This window comes from Scyliorhinus torazame, chromosome 13 (genome assembly GCF_047496885.1).
Source record: "Scyliorhinus torazame isolate Kashiwa2021f chromosome 13, sScyTor2.1, whole genome shotgun sequence".
In the NCBI taxonomy this organism is placed as follows: Eukaryota; Metazoa; Chordata; class Chondrichthyes; order Carcharhiniformes; family Scyliorhinidae; genus Scyliorhinus; species Scyliorhinus torazame.
This window is the reverse complement of record NC_092719.1, coordinates 168,374,937-168,394,608: the sequence shown is the minus strand read 5'-3', so window position 1 is coordinate 168,394,608 and position 19,672 is coordinate 168,374,937. Positions and strand designations below refer to the sequence as shown.

General features: G+C 51.1%; 1 protein-coding gene across 2 annotated transcripts in view; it reads right to left on the bottom strand.

Annotated features, from left to right (window-relative positions):
• cfap20dc (CFAP20 domain containing) overlaps window positions 1–19,672 on the bottom strand; it is a 692,307-nt gene that overhangs the window by 171,112 nt on the left and 501,523 nt on the right. For both annotated transcript variants that reach the window (XM_072472373.1, XM_072472374.1), the window contains one exon: window positions 6,608–6,826. In XM_072472373.1, coding sequence (XP_072328474.1) covers window positions 6,608–6,826 — 219 coding nt within the window. The remainder of the gene's footprint in view (window positions 1–6,607; window positions 6,827–19,672) is intronic.

The following is a 19,672-nucleotide window of genomic DNA, read 5'->3' as shown; positions in this document are numbered from 1 at the left end:
CCCTTTACCTGCCTGACTTGCAGTCACACCCTGCTGTCCCTGACCACTGGCAGGATTTAAACTACTTACTCTGACAAGTGTGACTGCCTCCTGAAACACAGTTTCCAGGTAAGTCTCCCCCTCCCGGATGTGCCTCAGTGTTTGAAGCTCAGACTCCAGCTCATCAACTCTGAGCCGGAGCTCTTCGTGCAGCCAACACTTACTGCAGATGTGGTCGCTGCAGCTCGCAATGGGATCTGCCAGCTCCCACATCAAGCAGCTCAAGCACATCACCTGACCAGCCATCACTAATTAATTAATTAGTTTAATTTAAGTTTACGAGTTTAGCTGTGTTTTTAAAAAAATTTGGGGCAGATTTGCTATCAACCAATCAGATCACAGCTTCCCTCTGATGTCACTTTTGGAAAAAAAAACTGGAAAACAGGAAGTTACCGTTAGGTTTTTATACTCACAGAGACTGCTCCTCCTCCTCCGAACGGCTCCCAAAATTAGGCCCGAAGAGAGAGAGAGAACAAAACAGTCGGGAAAAAGCACCTTCTCCCACTCTTCACTGAATTACCTCACTGCACCAAATTACCAAATTCTCACTCTGTCTGTGTCTCACTCACTCAGGCTGTGTCTCCTTGACCAGCGCAATGCTGACGGGGAGCTGATATAAACTCCTTCCAACACCGGGAAGCGTCGAAAAAGTGCCGTTGGGGGCCCTGAAAAGAGCCCAAAAGTCCGTTTTTGCGGGAGCCACCGAATGTGCGACTTAGCTCCGCATAGCCGCAGTCGGAAGTAATCTGCTTATTTTCAATAGGATAACGCCTTGTTAAAATGGGAGGAATGATTGCTATGGTGATTAATTTAGTCAGTGGGGGAAATTCCAGCTGTGGCCATGGTGTGAATGGTCGCACATTTGGCAGCTTCCGCTGGTTGGACTGGTGGATGGATCCACGGACCAGAAGTAGGTCAAGAAGAAGGGAACAGCTTGAGCAGGGGAATCTTGGTGCGCCACAGCTTAAGGTGGCGAAGGGTACAGGGCCTGCGCTGCCTACCCAATGGTCGATGGACCAACTGGCAGACTTCTTAAATCAGAAGTTCAGCCAGCAGAGGAGGGTGGCCCATTGGGACCTACAAGGTGTTTTTTGAGGAGATGACAAAGATGACTGATGAGGAGAGCAGTGGATGTTGTTTACATGGACTTCAGTAAAGCCTTTGATAAGGTGCCTCATGGCAGACTGGTACAAAAGGTGAAGTCACATGGGATCAGAGGTGAGGTGGTAAGATGGATACATAACTGGTTCGGTCACAGAAGGCAAAGGGTAGCAGTAGAAGGGTGTTTTTCTGAATGGAAGGTTGTGACTAGTGGTGTTCCACAGGGATCGGTGCTGGGGCCTCTGTTGTTTGTGGTGTGCATAAACGATTTGGAGGAAAATGTAGCCGGTCTGATTAGTAAGTTCACGGGTGACACCAAGGTTGGTGGAGTGGCAGATAGTGTTGAGGATTGTCAGAAGATACAGCAGGACATAAATAGGTTGGAGACTTGGGCAGAGAAATGGCAAATGGAGTTTAATCCGGGCAAATGTGAGGTAATGCATTTTGATAGATCTAACATAGAGGGGAAATATACTGTAAATGGTAAAACTCTTTGGAATATAGAAAGTCAGAGAGATCTGGGCGTGCAGGTCCACAGATCTTTGAAGGTGGCAACATAAGTGGACAAGGTAGTCAAGAAAGCATATGGAATGCTTGTCTTCATTGGGCGGGGCATCGAGCACGAGGGGCAGTTGGCTTCATTGGCGGCCGAGATGGGAGTAATGCGAGATACCCAGAAGCGGCTGCAGGAGAAGGTAGAGGATCTTGAGAACCACTCCCGAAGGCAGAACGTGAGAATTGTAGGACATCGAGGGAGTGGACGCTGTCATGTATGTGGCTGGAATGCTGGAAAAGCTGATGGGACCGGGGGCCTTCGACCGGCCCTTGGAGATCGACTGAGCGCACAGAGCTCTAATGAGGACACCGCAGGTGGACAAGCCGCCAAGGGCAATGGTGGTGCGTCTTCACCTGTTCCTAGACAAGGAAAAGATTCTGAGATGGTCGAGGCAGACGAGGAGATGCACCTGGGAGGGGAGTGAGCTGTGAATGTATCAGGACCTGGGCCCGGACTTGGCGAAGAGGAGGGCCGGGTTTAATCGGGTGAAGGCTGCCCTCTTTAAAAAGGGGGTGAAGCTTGGGATGCTGTACCTGGCTCACCTCTGAGTGACCTTTAATAACAAAGAGCGCTATTTTGGAACATTAGAGGAGGCGATGGAATTTTAGAGAGACAATGGACTGGCAGGTGAAGGAGGACATTGAATTGCGGAGGAGGGGTGTGGAAATGAAAGTGGTATTCCCTTTTTTTTCTCTGGTTCATTGGCAATTCTCATATTTTTTGTTCGGTTGATGGTTGGGGAACTTTTTTCCTCCAAGATGTTTCGAGGCGGTGAGGGGGTGACTGCACCTTTTAGACTGTTTAAAAAAAATATATTTCTTCTGTTTTTTATTGTTGCACTGTTGGCTGTGAGGTGAGCGAGCGGAGGGGGCGGGGAATCAGTGGGGGGTAGGAGGCTGTGGCTGCCAGGCTAGCTTGGCGGGCTAGTTAACGGTAGCGTAGTGGGGGAGGGGGGTCAGGTGGTTAGTGTAGCAGAGGGGGATTGGGTTGTTGTTTTGTTTAGACAAAAGGGGGAGGAGGGAATACTGACGAAGGTGTTGTTGCTGTGGCGTTATGTGGGAGGGAGTGTTGACGTGGACATCCGGGCGTGGACCTGGAGGGTCACATGGCACGGGCGGGGGGCCCCGCAAATCATGTTCACATGTTTTGGGCCTGCCTGAAGTTGCAGGCATTTTGGTGGGGGATCGCTGACGTGATGTCAGGTGCTGAGGGTGAAGGTGATCCCATGTCCAGAATTAGCAGTGTTTGGAGTGTCAGAAGACTCGGGAGTCCAGGGGGTGAGAGAGGCCGATGTTCTGGCAGATGCCACATTCTACCTCCCTAAACACGAGGTCATCTAAAACTCTGCTCCCCGTGTCTTAATTTGCAGCAAGTCCTGTTCCCCTTTTACCCTTTTGTTCTCTGACCTCCAGTGGCTTCCAGTTAAGCAATGCTTAAATTGTAAAGTCTCGGGACGGCACGGTGGCGCAGTGGTTAGCACTTCTGCCTACAGCGCTGAGGACCAGGGTTCGATCCTGGCCCCGGATCACTGTCTGTGTGGAGTTTGCACTTTGAGTTTCACCCCCACAACCCAACGATGTGCAGGTTAGGTGGATTGCCCCTGAATTGGAAAGAAATAATTGTGTACTTTTGTTACATTTCGGTAACAGTGACCACAATTCAGTAAGTTTTAAAGTACTGCTGGACAAGGATAAGAGTGGTCCGAGGATGAATGTGCTAAATTGGGGGAAGGCTAATTATAACAATATTAGGCGGGAACTGAAGAACATAGATTGGGGGCGGATGTTTGAGGGCAAATCAACATCTGACATGTGGGAGGCTTTCAAGTGTCAGTTGAAAGGAATACAGGACAGGCATGTTCCTGTGAGGAAGAAAGATAAATACGGCAATTTTCGGGAACCTTGGATGACGAGTGATATTGTAGGCCTCGTCAAAAAGAAAAAGGAGGCATTTGTCAGGGCTAAAAGGCTGGGAACAGACGAAGCCTGTGTGGCATATAAGGAAAGTAGGAAGGAACTTAAGCAAGGAGTCAGGAGGGCTAGAAGGGGTCATGAAAAGTCATTGGCAAATAGGGTTAAGGAAAATCCCAAGGCTTTTTACACTGACATAAAAAGCAAGAGGGTAGCCAGGGAAAGGGTTGGCCCACTGAAGGATAGGCAAGGGAATCTATGTGTGGAGCCAGAGGAAATGGGCGAGGTACTAAATGAATACTTTGCATCAGTATTCACCAAAGAGAAGGAATTGGTAGATGTTGAGTCTGGAGAAGGGGGTGTAGATAGCCTGGGTCACATTGTGATCCAAAAAGACGAGGTGTTGGGTGTCTTAAAAAATATTAAGGTAGATAAGTCCCCAGGGCCGGATGGGATCTACCCCAGAATACTGAAGGAGGCTGGAGAGGAAATTGCTGAGGCCTTGACAGAAATCTTTGGATCCTCGCTGTCTTCAGGGGATGTCCCGGAGGACTGGAGAATAGCCAATGTTGTTCCTCTGTTTAAGAAGGGTGGCAGGGATAATCCCGGGAACTACAGGCCGGTGAGCCTTACTTCAGTGGTCGGGAAATTACTGGAGAGAATTCTTCGAGACAGGATCTACTCCCATTTGGAAGCAAATGGACGTATTAGTGAGAGGCAGCACGGTTTTGTGAAGGGGAGGTCGTGTCTCACTAACTTGATAGAGTTTTTCGAGGAGGTCACTAAGATGATTGATGCAGGTAGGGCAGTAGATGTTGTCTATATGGACTTCAGTAAGGCCTTTGACAAGGTCCCTCATGGTAGACTAGTACAAAAGGTGAAGTCACACGGGATTAAGGGGTGAACTGGCAAGGTGGATACAGAACTGGCTAGGCCATAGAAGGCAGAGGGTAGCAATGGAGGGATGCTTTTCTAATTGGAGGGCTGTGACCAGTGGTGTTCCACAGGGATCAGTGCTGGGACCTTTGCTCTTTGTAGTATATATAAATGATTTGGAGGAAAATGTAACTGGTCTGATTAGTAAGTTTGCAGACGACACAAAGGTTGGTGGAATTGCGGATAGCGATGAGGACTGTCTGAGGATACAGCAGGATTTAGATTGTCTGGAGACTTGGGCGGAGAGATGGCAGATGGAGTTTAACCTGGACAAATGTGAGCTAATGCATTTTGGAAGGGCTAATGCAGGTAGGGAATATACAGTGAATGGTAGAACCCTCAAGAGTATTGAAAGTCAAAGAGATCTAGGAGTACAGGTCCACAGATCACTGAAAGGGGCTACACAGGTGGAGAAGGTAGTCAAGAAGGCATACGGCATGCTTGCCTTCATTGGCCGGGGCATTGAGTATAAGAATTGGCAAGTCATGTTGCAGCTGTATAGAACCTTAGTTAGGCCACACTTGGAGTATAGTGTTCAATTCTGGTCGCCACACTACCAGAAGGATGTGGAGGCTTTAGAGAGGGTGCAGAAGAGATTTACCAGAATGTTGCCTGGTATGGAGGGCATAAGCTATGAGGAGCGATTGAATAAACTCGGTTTGTTCTCACTGGAACGAAGGAGGTTGAGGGGCGACCTGATAGAGGTATACAAAATTATGAGGGGCATAGACAGAGTGGATAGTCAGAGGCTTTTCCCCAGGGTAGAGGGGTCAATTACTAGGGGGCATAGGTTTAAGGTGAGAGGGGCAAAGTTTAGAGTAGATGTACGAGGCAAGTTTTTTACGCAGAGGGTAGTGGGTGCCTGGAACTCACTACCGGAGGAGGTAGTGGAGGCAGGGACGATAGGGACATTTAAGGGGCATCTTGACAAATATATGAATAGGATGGGAATAGAAGGATACGGACCCAGGAAGTGTAGAAGATTGTAGTTTAGTCGGGCAGTATGGTCGGCACGGGCTTGGAGGGCCGAAGGGCCTGTTCCTGTGCTGTACATTTCTTTGTTCTTTGTTCTTTGTACTCGAAATTAAAAACTTTTTTAAAAAAAAGTCTCATTCTTGTCTTCAAGTTCCTCCAAGGGCTTGTCCCTCCCTATTTCTGCAATCTCCTTTAACCCCATGACTCGCCAAGATAACTGCGCTCTTCTAATTCTGGCTTCAAGCACAATCCCAATCATAATTGCGCCACCATTCATGACCATGCTTTTAGTTGCCTCGGCCTCAAGTTCTGGTATTCCCTCCTGACACTTCGCCACCTCGCTACCTTCCTTTCCTCCTTAAAACTAGTTCCTAAAAGCTTCCTCTTTGACCAAGCTTCTGGTCATCTGACGTAATATGTCAGTATGTGACTCGGTATCATGCTTAGTAAGGTGCCTTTAATTACGTTAAATGCGCTATATAAAGTTATCATTATTGTATTTGATGCCACCAGGGAACAGTATGTAGATAAGAAATACGAGGCAAGTAAGGTCAGATCCTTGGGGGAATACCCAGGGTAAAGGTTCTGGTGCAGGAAGAGAAACTGATCCAGGTGATTCCCTGGCTACAGATAAGAATGAAACCAGGCGACTGCAGTCCCACCGATCTGGATGTCTTTGGAGAGATTTTGGAGAATGGTGGCGTAGCCAACCATATTAACCACTGGAGGCAGGTTAAGAAGGGCAAGAAGGGATAGTTAACCTTCATCAAAGTCACATGATAATTCATAATTTGTGACATTGATAAAAGCCACTTTGGTGGTGTTGCACAGGCAAAAGTCTGATTAAAAGGAAAGGTGGGCATGAATTTGGAAGGCGACAGCACACTCAATGACATTGAAGAGGAAATGGAGGTTAGTGATGAGGTGATAGTTCACAAGGACAGTGGGGTCAAGGATTGGTTCATTGAGAGGGCTGTGCCACCTTCTGGCTTATGTGGAAGTTATTTTGCGTACATGCAACATACACAACTGCAAAACTGACTGGAAATGCACATTTGGACAATTTATTAAGCCATTCTGTCAGACTCACTGGTCCTGTGTGCTGGGTACTCCAGATGCTTGTATCATCACTGCTTGTGCTCATGCTATCATCACCATAGACGCAGTAACCAAGCTGAACCGCATTTAGATGGTTTGTCTTCCCATCATCCTCCATTTCTTCAAGTTGCTGTCTTCGTAAACTAGCCAGCATTCTTGCTTCATCAGATTCACTCATATCCTTTGGCTGATAGTTCAACCAGTTATATTCCTAACAAGGAAAATTAGTAATAATTATACGGCTACAACATTGCTATTCTTCACCAGAACTCATCACAAAAAGTAACAGGTATAGACTTGTGAATGGCATTCATTCTTCATGCAAGAACATTGTTGACACCTGTAAGTTAGTGGTTCTGTGCTTCTTATGTAATGAAATATTTTTCTGACACGTTTTCCCCAAGTATTTAAACACAGTTTTTATCAATCAAACATTAAAAACAAGCATTTATATTCCAAAGCATTCTTGTGGTGAATTTAAATTTACGGTGGGTGGAATTTTCACAGTTTTTTCAGTGCCAAGCTCTGACTGAAACCTGACATGTGGCTCTCCAGCTGCACAGACAAGTTTTTAGTCCAGAGTTTGAGCCACTCTGTAAAAGAAAATTCAGAGGGCGTGGTTTACTGTGGCAAAGCAGTTCCACAGAGATTGGGGCACCCTCTGATTAGCACAGAATGAAACCCCCCACAGCTCCCCCCAAATAGCATCGGAGTTCTCCCCCCCCGCCCTCCTCACCCACTTCCGGGGGGCTCCCTCATCCCCACAAGCATCAGGGATCAGAGGCCCCCTGCTAACAAACATAATGTGAACTCCGCCCCCAATGGGGCTCCTCAGAGAGCCCACCCCGCCACTGCCCCCAGCACAGGTTGGCACTGCCAGGTTGGCACAACTCTCCTCTTCAGGCGCAAGCTATGAATGGCATACCAATTCTTTCTTGCCTGTCAACAGGAGCTGCTGATCAGCTAACAAAATCAGCTATTTGTTGACTGAATCTTTTAAGTAGGTTCCTTAAAAACAGTCAGCATCAGCAGATATTACATTTGGAATCTCTTGTTGTAACTGTGAAGCACAACAAAGTCAATACTCAAAAAATAGCCAATATTAATATACTTTGTCTCCTTTTGGTTATCAGAAAAATGCATTCTGCCGAAATCTCCTCAGAAAGCCGAAATGTGACTGTAATCACACGCTAAGGTCCATCTGATTTTGTACGAGTAGCTGCTGAATCAGCATCTTCTCAAATCCCCTCATATTGGATGAATGAATTCTTGCCTCATCAATGTGTCAATTTCAATTATTTGGATTCACATTTTGAATAGTAGCATGGTAGCATTGTGGAAAGCACAATTGCTTCACAGCTCCAGGGTCCCAGGTTCGATTCCGACATGGGTCACTGTCTGTGCGGAGTCTGCACATCCTCCCCGTGTGTGCGTGGGTTTCCTCCGGATGCTCCGGTTTCCTCCCACAGTCCAAAGATGTGCAGGTTAGGTGGATTGGCCATGATAAATTGCCTTAGTGTCCAAAATTGCCCTTAGTGTTGGGTGGGGTTACTGGGTTATGGGGATAGGATGGAGGTGTTGATCTTGGGTAGGGTGCTCTTTCCAAGAGCCGGTGCAGACTCGATGGGCCGAATGGCCTTCTTCTGCACTGTAAATTCTATGAACCTCTCACATCTTCTCACCCCCCCTCAAAACCAGTTGAGAAACTTCCTTTCCTTGCTTCGTTTATCCAGCATTTTCTGTTTTTATTTGAGAAACCTCCTGGACGCGATCCAACGGCAGTGCCTCTCCCGACTCGAGGTACGACGTGGCCGGTAAATCTCGCTAGAGGCCTCTCGTGAGATTTACCCGGCTCGCCACGCCTCGCGACATCCAACGGGATCTCGCGAGACGTCACCATCAAGATCATGCAGAAACACCCCGCTAAACGCGCTCGACAAGGGACTGTTTCATTTCGCTTCCCCTGTCTCAACTTGCCTTCTCTTCTTGACATCCTGCTGCATTCATGAATTCATGTGGAGTTTTGTGAATTTAAACCTGCATATGACATTTCTGTGGCACAGCTCATGGAAGACGAACAATACAGCACCGTTATACTGTTATACCACAGGGCTGTTTAGCACAGGGCTAAATCGCTGGCTTTGAAAGCAGACCAAGGCAGGCCAGCAGCACGGTTTGATTCCCATAACAGCCTCCCCGAACAGGCGCTGGAATGTGGGGACGAGGGGCTTTTTACAGTAACTTCATTTGAAGCCTACTTGTGACAATTAGCGATTTTCATTTTACTTTCATTTTATATTTCTGCTTCCATATCCTCCTACATTATATCATCCACTCTCTTATCAATTCTACTCTCTTCTTTTTCAGAGGTATGAAAATGTAGCTTGCATTGAATCAGAGCCAACTTTCACTCCATCGTGGTAGGGGAGTGCCTGACACACTGTTGCAGCTTCCTGGTTCCAGACTACTTCATTGAAATCCAGAACTTGCTTCATAGATACTTCTGGCATGATTCGAACTTGTATCACTTGATCCAAGATAGGTTTCTGCTCCCAAGTCTGTTCTGTTACTGAGTTTGATTTCTTCCACCTCTTCTGAAATGTTCTTCCAGAATGGTTTCAGGGATGAGTTACTACACATTCCTGGATAAACTGGAGAAGCTGGGTTGCTCTCCTTCCAGGAGGGAAGGCTATGTGGAGACTTGATGGAGGTAATTCAAAACATGAAGAGTTTAGATAAAGTAAAGAGGAACTCTTTCCAATGACTGAAGTGTTGATGACCAGAAGCTACAGACTTAGACTTGGCAAGTGGTTATGATTTGGAATGTACCACCCAATAGGGCGATAGATATAAGTTCAATAATAATTTTTAGAGGGAATTAGTTAAAGTTTTGAAGAAGAAGAAAAATGCAACAGAAATCAATGTGAGTCACTGCACATCTGCACTCATTGATATATGGGATATGTGCTTTGTGATATCAAATAAGTCCAATAGCTTTCCAAGGTTCACAGGTTCTGGGGAGGCAGTGGTGAAGTGGTATTGTCGCTGGACTAGTAATCCAGCGACATCCTCTGGGGACCCAGGTTTGAATCCCAACATGGCAGATGGTGAAATTTGAATGCAATAAAAATCTGGAATTATAAGTCTAAAGTTGACCCTGAAACCATTCCTGATTGTCATAAAAACCCATCTGTTTCACCAATAATAATAATCTTTCTTAGTGTCACAAGTAGGCTTACATTAACACTACAATGAAGTTACTGTGAAAATCCCCTCGTCATCATATTCCGGCGCCTGTTCGGGAAACTGAGGGAGAATTCAGAATGTCCAATTCACCTCACAAGCACGTATTTCAGGACTTGTCCTTTAGGGAAGGAAATCTGTCATCCTTACCTGGTCTGGCCTACATATGTCTCCAGATCCACAGCAATGTTGTTAATTCTTAAATATCCTGAGGGGTGTGCAATAAATGCTGGCCCAGCCAGCAATGCCCACATTCCATGAACAAATTTAAAAAACAGCATATGATATCTGTCCCACCCGAACAACAGATTGAATTGATTTATCGGTTTGAGCCTAACCATTCGAGAGGCTTCAATAAGAAGAAAGTATTTCTGGTGTACGTCATGTAGAATATGTTCCTATCCACACAGAAAATTCTAGTGCAACTGTGCAGTCACCAAATTTAAACCTCAAATACTAATCTTGAGCAGGAGTTGAAATAGGAAAATCTTGCAATTTGTAATAAGGATCTACTCTGAAGATATTACAAGAAGTAGCCGGGTTACAATTTTACATTGCTTCATTTCCAGTACAAATTGATTGTTAATCTTCTGGATGATAAGCATTGGAGTATAATTTAAAAGGTTATGCTGAATGATATTCTTCACAAGCCAAGAAACGTCACAGTTTGAAATGATTGAACAATTGCATTTGAAAACATAGTCTGTTGTGCACCTACTTAATGAACTGAATGCTGATGAACGAGTATCAAGTTTCTGAAGAAATGGGTCACCATTATTATAAGCCAAATACAAAAAGAAATTACTGTATTCAGAAATTCATTCCTAACATTCAGAAAACACTTCATATATATAATTCAGAAATTAGACTATTCTTCTAAAATGTGCTGCTCTCTCCTTATTCATTTTCCAAAGCATTAAGAAATTGATCCTAGAAAATCTTTTATGTGAGAATGAAGAACCTTGTGTGATGGAATTGAATGGGAAGTAGCTTACTTCATTTAAATTCTATGCTTGGTTCTGGTATACTATAATCTGGATTTGATGGCCCTCTTTAACCATGTCATTGTGTGCTCATTAAAGTGTAACTCAGTTCCCGCCCATACCTGGGTCCGAGAGTTTTCAACAGACAACACTTAACAATACAGATTCACAGAAAAATACAGTGCAGAAAAGGCCCTTCGGCCCATCAAGTCTGCACCACCCATGAAAGACATCTGCTGCGGGATTCTCCCGCATCCCCGCGATGGCCCGACGCTGGCGTAAAAAACTGCGCGGACCACTCTGCCGTCGGGCTGACCAGAAGTTGCGGAATCCTCTGCACTTCCGGCCGCTAGGCCGGTGCCGGAGGAGTTGGCGCCACGCCAGCCGGCGCCGAAGGGACTGCGGCAGTTAGCGTGTGCGCAGAACCGCTGGCGTGGTTCCGCGCAGGCGCAGACTGGCCGGTGTATTCTAGCGCATGTGCATGGGGGTGTCATCTCTGTGCCGGCCATGGCGGAACCCTGCAGGGGCCGGCGTGGAAGGAAGGAGTGCCCCCATGGCACAGGCCCTCACGCAGTTCGGTGGGGCCTGATCGCGGGCTAGGCCATCGTGGAGCCCCCCCCCCCCCGGGCCGGATCCCCCCCATGCCCCCCCGAGGACCGCATCAGCCGGCCTACCACCCAGGTCCCTCCGTGTGGGATCATGTCCAATCCATGCCGGCGGGACTGGCCAGGAACCGCCGCCCGCCCGGCCCATCGAGGCCAGGAGAATTGCCGGGGGGGGTGCTATCAACGGCCCCTGACCGGCGTGGCGTGATCCCCGTCCCCGCCTGGAAACCGGCGCCGGAGAATGCGGCAGACGACTTCGGAGCGGCGGGGCGGGATTCACGCCGCCCCCTGGGGATTCTCTGACCCGGCAGGGGGTTGGAGAATCCCGCCCAGGATCTGCCAATCCTAATCCCATTTGCCAGCATTTGACCGATAGTCTCGAATGTTAATACGCACCAAGTGCTCATCCAGGTACCTTTTAAAGGATGTAAGGCAATCCACCTCTACCACCCTCCCAGGCGGTGTGTTCCAGACCGTCACCACCCTCTGGTAAAAAAAACTTTTCTTCAAATCGCCCCTGAACCTCCTGCCCCTCAACTTGATCCTGTGTCCCCTCGTAACCGACCCTTCAGCTAAGGGGAACAGCTCTTCCTTATCCACCCTGTCAATTCCCTTCATAATCTTGTACACCTCGATCAGGTCGCCCCTCAGCTTTTTCTGCTCCTGCGAAAACAACCCAAGCCTATCCAACCTCTCTTCTAATACTGAAGATTAGTGCTCCAGAACTAACTGCGCTCCTAACCCAATTGTTCCAGTACAGCTACAACACATATATCTGGCAATGTGGAAAATTCCTAGTATGTCCTGTCCACAAAAAGCAGGACAAACCCAAAACAGCAATTACCACCCCATCAGTCTACTCTTGCTCCTCTGCAAAGTGATGGAAAGTGTCATCGACAGTGCTATCAAATGGCACTTACACAGCAAAACCTGCTCACAGATGCTCAGTTTGGGTCCCATCAGCAGCACTCAGCTCTTAAAATTCAATACAGCCTTGGTCCATGGACAGAACAGCTGAATGCAAAAGATGAGGTGTGAGTGACTGCCCTTGACATCAAGGCAGCATTTGACAGAGTATTGCATCAAGGAGGCCTAGCAAAACTGAAGGCAATGGGAATCAGTGAAAAAAAACTTTCCACTTGTTGGAGGGGCTGGTTTAGCACACTGGGCTAAATCGCTGGCTTTTAAAGCAGACCAAGGCAGGCCAGCAGCACGGTTCAATTACCGTACCAGCCTCCCCGAACAGGTGCTGGAATGTGGCGACTAGGGGCTTTTCACAGTAACTTCATTTGAAGCCTACTTGTGACAATAAGCGATTTTCATTTCATTTCATTTTCATTTCATACCTAGCACAAAAGAGGATGGTTATGGTTACTGGAGGCCAATCATCCCAGGACATCGGTGCAGGACTTTCTCAGGATAGTGTCCTAGGCCCAATGACCGTTAGCCACTTCATCAATGACCATCCCACTGTAGTAATACCAGGTATTGCGGTACCTGAGAGGTGGATGACCATTGGCTAGACCCAGGAGTCTACCATTGGCTGATGTACATAGCTCCGCCCTGAGAGGCGGAGTATAAGAACTGATGCCGTCCTAGCAGCCTTCACTTTCTGTATCGAAGCTGCTGGGGAACAGTTCTAGCAGATTAAAGCCTATTAGTTATAACTCACCTTGTCTCGAGAGTAATTGATTGCGCATCGATTTAATCTGCTACAACTTCAGTTGAATGGATGGATCTCCGTATCAAACCGGAGTGCCTTCAGCTCAGCCCCCACGCGGACAACTCTGCTGCTATCTTCAAACATTGGCTGGCGTGTTTTAAGGGCTACCTCGACACGGCCGCCGACACCCCCACGGAAAGACACCTTCTACGCTCGCGGGTCAGCCCTGGGATCTACCCTCTGATCGAGGAGGCGGAGAATTATGCTGCAGCTATCGAGCTGCTAGAACGACATTATATCCGTCCTGTGAACCAGGTCTACGCCCGTCACCTGCTGGCGACTAGGAGGCAAAGCCCCGAAGAAATGCTGGAAGACTTCTATCGGGCACTGCTGGTGCTGGGTCGAAACTGTGGCTACCCGCCAGTTTCGGGGAACGAGTACACGGAACTTTCGTGGCATGTATGACTTCCCCAATATCCGCCGAAGGCTCCTAGAAATGGACGCACTGGGACTTACTGAGGCACGGGCCCTGGCGGGGTCCATGGACGTTGGCTTTTGCTCCTGGACGCGCGGCGGCCCCCTGGGCTGCGTGGCACCCCATTGTGGCAGCCCCCCAGACCTTCCCTCTAACCTCGCAAGCCTGCGCGGTGAGACGGCCCGCTAGCGCCGCCGGACAACGCTGTTTTTTCTGCGGGCAGGCAAATCATCCCCGCCCGTGCTGCCCGGCCCGCACTGCCACCTGCAAAGGGTGCGGCAAGAAGTGCCACTATGTCGGGGTCTGCCAGGCCTGCACCGTGGCCGCGGTCTCCAGCGACTATCGGCAGCCCCTTTTTCAGGCCCCGGCTATCCAGCGCCCACCTCCTACCCTCAGGCTGCGTGCGACCCACGGGCGCGGCCATTTTGCCCCCCAGTCGCCACGCTGGACGGGGGGGCACCGCCATTTTGTCCCTCGCCGCCGCCATCTTCTGCATCCCCGGACTCCATGTGTGACCCATGGCTGACGCCATCTTGGATTGGGCCCCAGGCCCCCAGCACATGCTGCCCGACCAGAACTCTCCTTTACTGCAGCTGGCCTCGGTGACTCTGGACCAGAGTCGGCCCCGGACGCTTGCGAAAGCTACAACGACGATCTCCATCAACGGCCACGTGACGTCGTGCTTGATCGACTCTGGGAGCACGGAAAGCTTTGTTCACCCCGACACGGTAAGGCGCTGTTCTCTTGTCACCCATCCCGTAAACCAAAGGATCTCCCTGGCCTCCGGGTCACACGTGGTGGAGATAAAGGGGTTCTGCCTAGCGAACCTCATTGTCCAAGGCAGGAAATTCGACAATTTCCGCCTGTACGTCCTGCCGCACCTCTGCGCAGCCACCCTCCTTGGGCTGGATTTCCAGTGCCATCTGCAAAGCCTGACTTTTAAATTTGGCAGCCCTATACCCCCCCTTACTGTCTGCGGCCTTGCGACCCTTAAGGTCGACCCGCCTTCCCTGTTTGCGAACCTTACCCCGGATTGCAAACCCGTCGCCACCAGGAGCAGACGGTACAGTGGCCAGGACCGGACCTTTATCAGGTCGGAGGTCCAAAGGCTGCTGAAGGAAGGGGTCATCGAAGCGAGCAACAGCCCCTGGAGGGCTCAAGTAGTGGTGGTAAAGACCGGGGAAAAACATAGGATGGTCATTGACTATAGCAAGACCATCAACAGGTTTACGCAACTGGATGCGTACCGTCTCCCCCATATAGCCGACCTGGTAAACAGGATTGCGCAATACAAGGTTTTCTCCACGGTGGATCTCAAGTCTGCCTACCACCAGCTACCCCTCCGTAATGGTGACCGCCAGTACACTGCCTTCGAAACAGATGGGCGGCTCTATCACTTTTTAAGGGTTCCCTTCGGGGTCACGAACGGGGTCTCGGTCTTCCAACGTGACATGGACCGAATGGTTGACCGGTACGGCTTACGCGCAACGTTCCCGTATCTTGATAACGTCACCATCTGCGGCCATGGCCAGCAGGACCACGACACCAACCTCCGAAAATTTCTCCAGACCGCGAATATCCTTAATTTGACATACAATAAGGATAAATGCGTGTTTAGCACCGACAGTCTAGCCATTCTAGGCTACGCAGTGCGAAGTGGAGTCATAGGCCCTGACCCTGAACGCATGCACCCACTCATGGAGTTCCCCCTCCCTCACTGCCCCAAGGCCCTAAAGCGCTGCCTCGGCTTCTTCGGCTATTAAGCACAGTGGGTCCCCAATTACGCAGACAAGGCTCGACCCCTGATCCAGTCCACAACCTTCCCCCTGTCGACGGAGGCTCGCCAGGCCTTCTGCCGCATCAAAGCAGACATTGCAAAAGCCACGATGCGCGCCGTCGACGAGTCCCTCCCCTTCCAGGTCGAGAGCGATGCGTCCGACGTAGCTCTGGCGGCTACCCTCAACCAAACGGGCAGGCCCGTGGCTTCCTTCTCCCGGACCCTCCATGCTTCCGAAATCCGCCACTCCTCGGTCGAAAAGGAGGCCCAGGCCATAGTAGAAGCTGTGTGACCCTGGAGGCATTAACTGGCCGGCAGGAGATTCACTCTTCTCACGGACCAACGGTCGGTTGCCTTCTTGTTTGATAATGCACAGCGGGGCAAGATTAAGAACGACAAGATCTTGCGGTGGAGGATAGAACTCTCCACCTTCAATTACGAGATCTTGTACCGTCCGGGAAGCTGAACGAGCCTCCTGATGCCCTGTCCCGTGGCACTTGTGCCACCACACAAGTGGACCGCCTCCGATCCCTCCACGAGGACCTCTGCCACCCGGGGGTCACTCGTTTCTTTCATTTTATCAAGACCCGCAACCTGCCCTACTCCATCAAGGAGGTCAGGACAGTCACCAGGGACTGCCAAATCTGCACGGAGTGCAAACCGCACTTCTACCGCCCAGAGAGGGCGCACCTGATAAAGGCTTCCCATCCCTTTGAACGCCTCAGCATGGATTTCAAAGGCACCCTCCCCTCCACCGACCGCAACACGTACTTCCTGAACGTGATTGACGAGTACTTCCGGTTCCCATTCGCCATCCCCTGCCCAGACATGACCACAACCACCGTCATCAAGGCCCTCCAGGGTATCTTTACACTGTTCGGTTTCCCCGCATACATTCACAGTGATAGGGGGTCCTCCTTTATGAGTGACGAACTACGCCAATTCCTGCTCAGCAAAGGCATCGCCTCGAGCAGGACGACCAGTTACAACCCCCGGGGAAACGGGCAGGTTGAGAGGGAGAACGGCACGGTCTGGAAGACCGTCATGCTGGCCCTACGGTCTAGGAATCTCCCAGTCTCCCGCTGGCAGGAGGTCCTCCCGGTGGCCCTTCACTCCATCCGGTCGCTGCTCTGTACTACCACAAATCAGACCTCATGAACGTCTCCTTGTTTTCCCCAGGAAGTCCTCCTCCGGGACCTCGCTAGCGACACCCTGACCCGTCCTGCTTCGTAGACATGTGAAGGCGCACAAGTCGAACCCGTTGGTCGAGAGGGTCCACCTGCTGCACGCCAACCCCCAGTACACCTATGTAGCGTTCCCTGACGGCCGGCAAGACACGGTCTCCCTTCGGGACCTGGCGCCCGCCGGAGCCCCATGCACACCCGCACCATTGCCCCCACCCCCACCCTCCCCGCAGCACCTGACCGGAGGGTCAGTACGCCCGCCATCCCAACCTAGGCCCGAACAAGCACCGACGCCCCCTACAGGCGCCCCTCCCCCTGCCCACTTTTCGCCCCAACAGCGGCGCCTAGGGTTGATGAAGCTGCCTGGGAGGACGACACCACGTTCCCGGAGTCGCAACCGCCGGGGACCCCATCAGGATCACCGCCGAAGCCCAGACGCGCCAGAAGGACGGCCAGGCCATCCGATCGACTGATTGCTGCACCATGAACACTTTGCTATTACCCTTGACATCACGGCACCTCCATAACTGGTCCTACCATGCGAAAGGCAACATTAACACTGGCCATCACCCCGCCGGGTTCTTTTTAACAGGGGGTGAATGTGATAATACCAGGTATTGCGGTACCTGAGAGTTGGATGACCATTGGCTAGACCCAGGAGTCTTCCATTGGCTGATGTACATAGCTCCGCCCTGAGAGGCGGAGTATAAGAACCAATGCCGTCCCAGCAGCACTTTCTGTATCGAAGCTGCTGGGGAACAGTTCTAGCAGATTAAAGCCTATGAGTTATGGCTCACCTTGTCTCGAGATTAATTGATTGCGCATCACCCACCACCATAAGAACAAAAGTGAGGATGTTTCAGGATGATTACACAATGTTAAGTACCATTTGTGACTCCTCAGATACTGAGGCAGTCCGTATCCATTTGGAGTAAAACCTGGACAATATTCAGTCTTGAGCTGATAAGTGGCAGGTAATCTTTGCACCAAGCAATGACCAACAAGAAAGAATCTAACTCTCTCCCCAATGCACTCAATAACAGCACCATCGCTGAATCCCCCACAATTAACATCCTGGGGGTTAACATTGACCAGAAACTCAACTAGACTAGCCAGATAAATACTGTGACTACAGAATCAGGTCAGTGGCTAGAAATCCTGCAATGAGTTTATTTGTTTCTTTGTTATTTACAGCACAGAAAGAGGCCATTCGGCCCAAGATATCTGCACTAGCTCCCAAAAGAGCAATCTAGCTCGCCCCATTCCCCAGTCCTATCTCCGTAGTCCTCTAAATTCATCACTTTTCCGCTCTCTTTTGAAACGTCTGATAGAATCCGCCTCCACCACTCTCCCAGGCAGCGCATTCCAAACCACAACAACTCTTTGAGTCAAATATTTCTCCTCATCTCACTCCTAGCTCTCTTGCTGACCATCTTGAAATTGTGACCCCATGTCACTTACTTACCAACGAGTGAAAACAGAATATCCATCTTCAGCCTGTCAAAATTGTTCAGAATTTTGAACACCTAATAATTTCTCCAATCTTTCCTTGTACCTAAAATTCCTCATTCCTGGTATCATTGTAAGTAAATCTCCTCTGCACTCTCTCCAGGGGCGTCATTCTCCAACCCCCCAGCGGGTCGGAGAATGGCCGTTGGCCGCCGTGAATCCCGCCCCCGCCGGTTGCCGAAGTCTCCGAAGGGAGAAAATTCGGTGGGGCGTTAATGGCGCCGCTGAAGTCGGAGAATGGCACGGGTGGGCGCAAGGCAGACGATTTTGGGCCTGCCGATATTCTCCCGTCCGGATGGGCCGAAGTCCCGTCGACGTGATGACCGGTCACGTCGACGTAAATCAAACCTCCTTTTAATCGGCGTCAATCTGTGCTCCAGGTTTACGCCGACCAGCGTGGAGGTGGGTGACGGCCTGGGGGGTGGTTAGAGTGGGCTGGGGGAGTGCCGGGAGGGGGGGTCCGTGCCGGAGAGGAGGATGGGGGGGCTCCGTGCCGGGGAGGGCCGGGGAGGGGGATGGGAGGCGGGTCCGTGCCGGGGAGGAGGATGGGGGGGGTCCGTGCCGGGGAGGGGGATGGGAGGGGGGTCCGTGCCGGGGAGGAGGATGGGGGAGGAGGATGGGGGGGGTCCGTGCCGGGGAGGGCTGGGGAGGGGGATGGGTCCGTGCCGGGGAGGAGGATGGGGGGGGGTCCGTGCCGGGGAGGAAGATGGGGGGGGCCCGTGCCAGGGAGGAGGATGGGGGGCCCGTGCCGGGGAGGAGGATGGGGGGGTCCGTGCAGGGGAGGAGGATGGGGGGGGTCCGTGCCAGGGTGGAGGATGGGGGGGTCCGTGCCAGGGAGGAGGATGGGGTCCGTGCCGGGGAGGGGGGGTGCGAGGGCAAGTGAGTTGGTCCACCTGGCCAGGTGCCAGCCTCCAACAGTTGGACCCATGCGGTCCATGCCACCTGGCTGGGGGGAGGAGGGGGTATGGGCAATGATGACATGTCGTCCCCCCGCCCCCAACCAGGCCGTCATGTTTTCCGATCATCCAGCGATGTTGGCCGCCGTGGCGGCAGCCGCTAATGTCTATGTTGCCCTGGATGAGGAGGAGGAGCGTGCCAGAGAGGCAGCGCAGGCTGCCGCAGAGGGGCAGGCGGCAGCCGCCCAGGCTGGAGGGACACGTGACCGACAGGACGAGGAGGGGGAGGAGGACGTCGCGGCCCCACGGCAACGGAGGCACCCGAGGGCGCCCCGTGTGCACCGGCCCCGGCAGTCATACCAGGACCTCACGGACCGGGAATGCAGGAGGAGACTCCGGATGAGGCGGGAAACCGTGGCACACATCTGCCACCTGCTGGCACACCTGTCACCGCGTGGCACTGGCGGGGGACACCCTCTCCCCGTGTCCGTCAAGGTTACGGTGGCCCTGAACTTTTATGCAACGGGGTCATTCCAGGCACCGAGTGGGGACCTGTCCGGCATATCGCAGACATCAGTGCACCGGTGCATCCGGGCAGTGACAGACGCCCTATATGCCATGGCGCACTGCTACATCCGCTTCCCTGTGGACCGGGCCAGCCAAGATGCCCGGGCCGTGGGCTTCTCTGCCGTGGCCGGGTCCCCCATGGTCCAGGGCGCGAT